The 6,000-nt window shown below is 51.5% G+C and overlaps 1 protein-coding gene across 1 annotated transcript in view; it reads left to right on the top strand.

The window, feature by feature from the left end:
* NRG2 (neuregulin 2) overlaps nt 1-6,000 on the top strand; it is a 67,455-nt gene that overhangs the window by 32,903 nt on the left and 28,552 nt on the right. The window contains exon 5 of the mRNA XM_006156234.3: nt 5,749-5,869. Within this exon, the coding sequence (XP_006156296.2) occupies nt 5,749-5,869 (121 nt within the window). The remainder of the gene's footprint in view (nt 1-5,748; nt 5,870-6,000) is intronic.

Genomic DNA, 6,000 nt, shown 5'->3' with positions numbered 1-6,000 from the left:
AGGGAAAGGAGGCCATGGCCTCGGATGGCTTCAAGTTTACATCATCCCAGCCTACCACCCAGAGGAAAGAGAAAGCTTTGTCTCTGTGTACACACATACTCACAATAGAAGATTCTGACTGGCCCAGTGCAGGTCACGTGCTCACCTGGCCCAGGTACTGTGCTCAGGAGGGAGGTTGGATGGACGCATGCCAACCTGTCCGTATGTGTGCAGAGGGGCTGTGGAGAGGCAGAGCACTGCCGTGGTAGCCCTGTCAGGGCACTTCCTAGAGATTGCTGTTAGCAGAAGATGAGGGCAGGACTGCCATTCAGAAAGCCACGTAGGTGCCCTCTGTCTTGCAGAGGGCTTGGGGCCTGAGAAAGGAGAAGGTTGTGAGAACCTTCAGATAAGCTGCCAGCCTGCCTCTCATGCGGAAGTCCTCAGCCTGTTGGCCCTCGGCAGGCCATGCTTGGGTCAATTTAGAACAAGATGGTAGAGCTTTTGGGCTGGGCACTGAGGGAAGATCTGGAATCCCAGTCACCCACAGTGGTCCTTATCTCTTGTCCCTCCAGCCTGACAGGAGAGCGGCAGGATGGAGCAAAGTTAGGAGCTCAGAGATTTGGCCCAGTCCCAGCTCTGTCACCCAACACTGAGCAAGTTACACTATCTCCCTAGTCTTCGGTTTTCCCATTGTGGGACTGAGTGAGATGATCTTTAAGCCCCTTTCCTTTAAAATTCCGGGATTCTGAGTTTGATGTTTAGGCAACGTCCTGTGTATCTCACGTGTGCTCACATACTTCTTCTGTTACCCTATGTAGTCCATGGCAGGGTGAGGGCCTATGCCTGATATGGGGAGGTAGACAGGGCCCCTGCAGGGGACCCAGAGGCCCCCACTGGAGATGTTTTCTCTGGCAGAGATTTCTTGTTTACCCAAGGAACCCTTGAGACCTAAAGCAACCACACCCGGGGAGGGGGCAGAGGGCGGGCAGCGGGCAGCTGTGTCTGCCCCCCCACTCTGACTCATCCCAAGGTGGGTTGGTTTGGCCCGCCCAGGCCCCAGGGAAGCTGGGACTACAGGGGTTGGATGGCCAGAAGAGGGCCAGGAAGGGCTGTCAAGGAACGGCAGGCTGCCCAAGGGCATCACTCAGCTTTTGGATGGCTACCGCTCTGTTCAGGTGAAGTGGGCCCTCCTGGCAGTCATAGCTCTGCCAGCTCACCAGAGGCTCCAGGGCTTCCTGAAGTAGCTGGTAGGAGAGGAGTCAGCAGGGAGTTTTCAGTGCTTGTAACAAAACAGGTTGGTCCAACCCACTTCTGAGTTAGAGCAACCAAGCGGCCTCATCCCAGGTGAAAGGGAACTGAAGAATGTCCTGAGGGGGCTGTACCAGTCCCAGGATATCAGGCTTTCCTATAGTGGGGGTTGACCTGGAGTGTTACAGGACCCTGGAAGCCCTGGGGAGGCCTCTGGACCTGTCCTTTACCTGGAGGCTTTAAAGGGCTGACCATCTAAACACACACACACACACAAACATGTGCACTTTCACTCACATATTCAGCTAGTGCATATTCAGGAAGACCTGCTTTGATCTCTGGAGCTCACCACCAAGTTCCTGAAATGGCAGGAGGTGAACACCTGAACCCAAAAGTGTCTACCTTTTGGGCCAGCAGGTGGCACATAGGTTAAAGAGGCTGAATCTCACATGGATGATTGCATGGTTCAAGTCCCAGACCTGGTGGTGGCTTGAGAAACATGCCAGGCATGTGTGCATGCATGCCCAAAATTCCAAGAGGTAAATGGAGGAGAGAGGATTGCAGCGTGGTCACTCCCCCTGGGAGAAGGTGATTTCTCACTTTTCCTCTTTCTCTGTCTCTCTCTTGTCTCTCTCCGATGAGTGTACATACCCTATAGGAAAAATAAATGTGTCTGCCTTGCTAACAGATTGAAGAGGAAGGATAGGCAGCCACCAAGAGGAAAGAGAACTACACACAGGTGGGAAGGAGCCTGACGGTGAAGAAGAGCTTTACCTGGGCCTTGAAAGCTAAGCAGAGGGAGGAAGCCATTACAGTAGCAGGCGGCAGGAAGACACATTTGCACAGCATCAGCTCCATGCCCACCAGGCACCTCCTCACCCTTCAAGGGCCCTGAGCAAGACACTAGGAGTGATAAAGACTTCCTGAGCTTACTCATCTCAGCTATTTTTTTAAATTAACTTTTTTGAGATATACCCTACATACCATATAATTCATCCTTTTAAAGTATGTAATTCATAGGTTTTATAACCACCACTATTAATTCCAAAATATTTTCATCACCCCTAAAGAAACTCCATACACAGTAACAATCATTCCCCATTTCTCCCTTCTCCCCAGTTTCAGCACCCACTAATCTACTTCCTGTCTCTATGAATAATTTACTTATCCTGGTCATTTCATATAAATGGAGTCACATAGTATATGACCTTCAGTGACTGGCTTCTTCTACATAATATTTCCAAGCTTCATCCATGTTATAGAGCATATATTTATCAATACTTTATTCCCTTTGTGGCTAAATGACATTCCACTGTATGAATACACCATATTTTATTTATCCATTCATCAGTCTGGATTGTTGAGTCATTTGGATTGTTTCCACATTTAGGCTATGATGAATAATGCTGCTGTGTACGTTCATGGAACTCTTTGTGTGAACATAGGTTTATAATCTTCTGGGGATAGACCTAGCAGTAGAATAGCTGGATCACAAGGCAATTCTATGTTTAATTATTTTAGGAACTAACAGACTTTTCCAAAGCACCATTTTACATTTCCACCAGCATTGCCTGAGGGTTCCGGTTGCTCCACATCTTCCCCACCTCTTGCTATTATCTATCTTTTTTCACTCCAGCCATCCTAGTGTGTGCAAAGTGGTATCTCATTGTGTTTTGTTTTAGTTTTATTGCCAGGGTACACTTGCTTGCCAGAGAAAGAGAGAGAAAACAACATTCCCTTAATGGGGAATGGTCACACTGAATCTTTTCTCCTCTATTTCTCCATCCTGTCAGGATTTGGGGCACACACACACACACATGCCATGTATGTGTTCATTCAAGCTTCCTGGGCTGGGATTTGAACTGTAGTCAGCTATGTCAGATCTGGTTTCCGATGCACAGGACTTAACCACTGCTCTATGGAGCTGGCCCTTCACTGTGGTTTTAACTTTCATTTCCCTAATGACCTCTCAGGAATATTTGTATTTAAAGGAAATAGTAATCTACAGAAGAGACATCAGCAGCAGCCAAGGATACCAGACTAACCCTGGGATAGTAGCAGAAGGCACTCTTCTCTAAAGAATCAGATATGTGTTTGCTTATTCATTCATTTCATAAATATCTGTTAAACTCTTCTTACATGCCAGGCTCTGCTGGACATTGGGTTCAGTGAAAAACTTGATAGACGTGGCTTCTGCCCTAATGGAGCTTACATTCTAATGGAAAAGTTAAGCATTAGACAGCTAATAATTGTACACCTAGTCATTTGATAGGTTGAAATAAGAACCACAAGTAGAAGTATATGAAGCTGAGAGGAGGAATAAAGGAGGAGCCTGACCAGCCTGAGAAGTCAGGAGAGACCTGTCTAGACATTGATATTCTGAATGTCCTGGTCAGGAGAGCATCAGGCTTGACCAATGTAGTTTGAACATATTGAAAGACAGACTATGAGATGAAACAGTGGAGGTGCTGAGGCCCAGAGGAGGAGCTGGGGAGCACAGCCATGGTATGTGACAAGCCTGAGTGTACAGCCATGGTCCCCACCACCCCAGGATCCTCACTGCTGTCCCCTGCTCTCTCAGCGTAGCTGGAACAGTATGAGCCTGTGATGAGCAACCTCGGCTACTTGTGACTACAGGGGAAGCCACACTAGGCCTGGTTGGTGCTGGCTGAGCTTTCTCTGGCTGAGCCAAGACCCATGGGAGGGCCAGGCCTGTGGTCCACGTGCATTTGCATTCATCCACCATGTGGAGCTTTGGTGCTGATGTGCTCTTCTGCAAGGGACTGGGCGGCTGGCAAGAATCATAATTAGGGGTCAGGAGCCCCCAAGGCCTTGTAACAACATACAGCGTGTCTCTGGACAGGCTCTTCACCATGTTCTTTTCTTGCTTCTCCTTCACGATGTAATGGAAGGGCAGGACAACCTCAGGTCCTTTCAGTGATAGGATTTTGCAACTTTGACAGCAGGCATGGTGACCCCAGCCGTTTCTCTTCTCTGTCTTATTCCCTGGGTCTCACTGACCCAGAAGTGGGACAGAGACCAACAGGAGGCCTCCTCTCCTCAGCCAACATGTGGATATCAGCTGGGTCTGGGGCTTAAAGTAGGAGGGAGACTCCACAGGGGTAGGGCTCAAAGATGCCAGCTCCACTGCAGGCATGATGTGGAGGGCAAGGCAGGAGCTGGCCTGCCCGCTGGGCTTTATCAGCAAACTCCTCAGACACATACAGAGGCAGGGCTGTGTATACACTTCAGTCCCCCACGCTCCATCTGTCTCCCCACATGTCTAAACACTGTGGGCGCCAAGTGCCTGCCCTCCTCCTCCTCCTCTCACCTCTCCCATTACTGAGGGGAGCTGTGGAGACTCAGTACCCCTGAGGAGATAGCCTCAGCCAAGGCAGAATGAGCTGGGCCACCTCAGTCAGGAGGCCATGCTGGGAGCGAGGGAGCGAGGCCCTCAAGAGCCCCAGAGGGCTGACGGGAAGCAGGAACCAACTGTTGGCTGCCCAATCCAGAAACACAGCCCAGTGCGTTACCTTACAGATAAAAACTGTTTGGGGCATGAATTTTCACTCACACCAGCTTTCTGGATGCCATCTCCCAATGGGGGAGCAGAGCTCTCAGATGAATCAGATCCATCCAAGGTGTAGTCTGGGCTAGCAGCCTGGCTGCCCGGTCTTGCTCTCATCCAGTTTTCGCATCCCCGCTGTCCCCAGCCTTCTCCTCAGCCCCATCTCCCGCCCAACAAGCTGTAGCCCTTGATTTATTGCCCAGGCTATCCAGGCCCAGAGGCTTCCCCCAAGGCAGCAGCTGACCAGGCGGGGGAGGCAGGGCCTGCCTGGCATGGGGGAATGTGGAGAAGACCCTGGATGCTGGTGGAGACGGGGCAGAGTGGCCTGTATAGCATTCCTGAGCAGCTTGGAGCCAGATCCAACGGGGGAGAAAGACAAGGAGAGAGAGGTAGCAGGGCTCCCCCCCAGCGCCCCACATCTCTCCAGATCTTAGAAAATGGCGGCATCCAGAAGGTGGCACCCTGCAAGGTCACTCCCCTTCAGCCAGTCCCTGGTCCGCTGGAGCCTAAGCAGTGTGCACAGCTGGAGGTTCCTCCTCCCTGCCCTCCTGACTTTGCCCCCACAGTAGGCCTCACCATCACAGCCGTCTGTCATGTAGCCCCCAGAAAGACAGGCAGGGAGGGCACAGAGGGAGCCCCCAGTCCAGCAGAGAAAGCAGTTTCTGCTGCTGTTTCACTCCCTCCAAAAGAAGCAAATCTTCCCGGCCTTTGGAAGTTCGTTCAGAGTGCATACAGGTGGGAGATGGCACTGGGCCATGGCAGAGCCTGTGGCAGCCTCCCATTTGGCTTGCTGACCAATGGGAGAGACCACCAGACCATCACGTCCGGTCATCCCAGCAGCCCGTGGTGGCCTTCTAGTTTTGAGATAGCCATGCAGGGCCATGAAGGAGCTGATTCCTGGGGCCCACATGTGGCCTCAGTGGGTCACTGGCTCGTGTCTTTCATACCTCCAGTGAGCACCACCCTGTCATCCTGGTCTGGACATGCCCGGAAGTGCAACGAGACAGCCAAGTCCTACTGTGTCAATGGTGGCGTCTGCTATTACATCGAGGGCATCAACCAGCTCTCCTGCAAGTAAGTGACCAGTGGGGGCGGGCATGGGGCAAGAGCAGGAGATGCTGGGGCAGCAGTGGAGGGCTCTAGGAAAAGGGGGTTTCAAAGCATCCCCCAGGGATGTAGATGGGGAGGTCTGTCTACCTCCTACC

The sequence above is a fragment of the Tupaia chinensis genome, unplaced genomic scaffold, assembly GCF_000334495.1.
Source record: "Tupaia chinensis unplaced genomic scaffold, TupChi_1.0 Scaffold000484_1, whole genome shotgun sequence".
Lineage (NCBI taxonomy): Eukaryota > Metazoa > Chordata > Mammalia > Scandentia > Tupaiidae > Tupaia > Tupaia belangeri.
The sequence above is the reverse complement of the archived record's forward strand: the minus strand, read 5'-3'. Positions and strand labels throughout refer to the sequence as shown.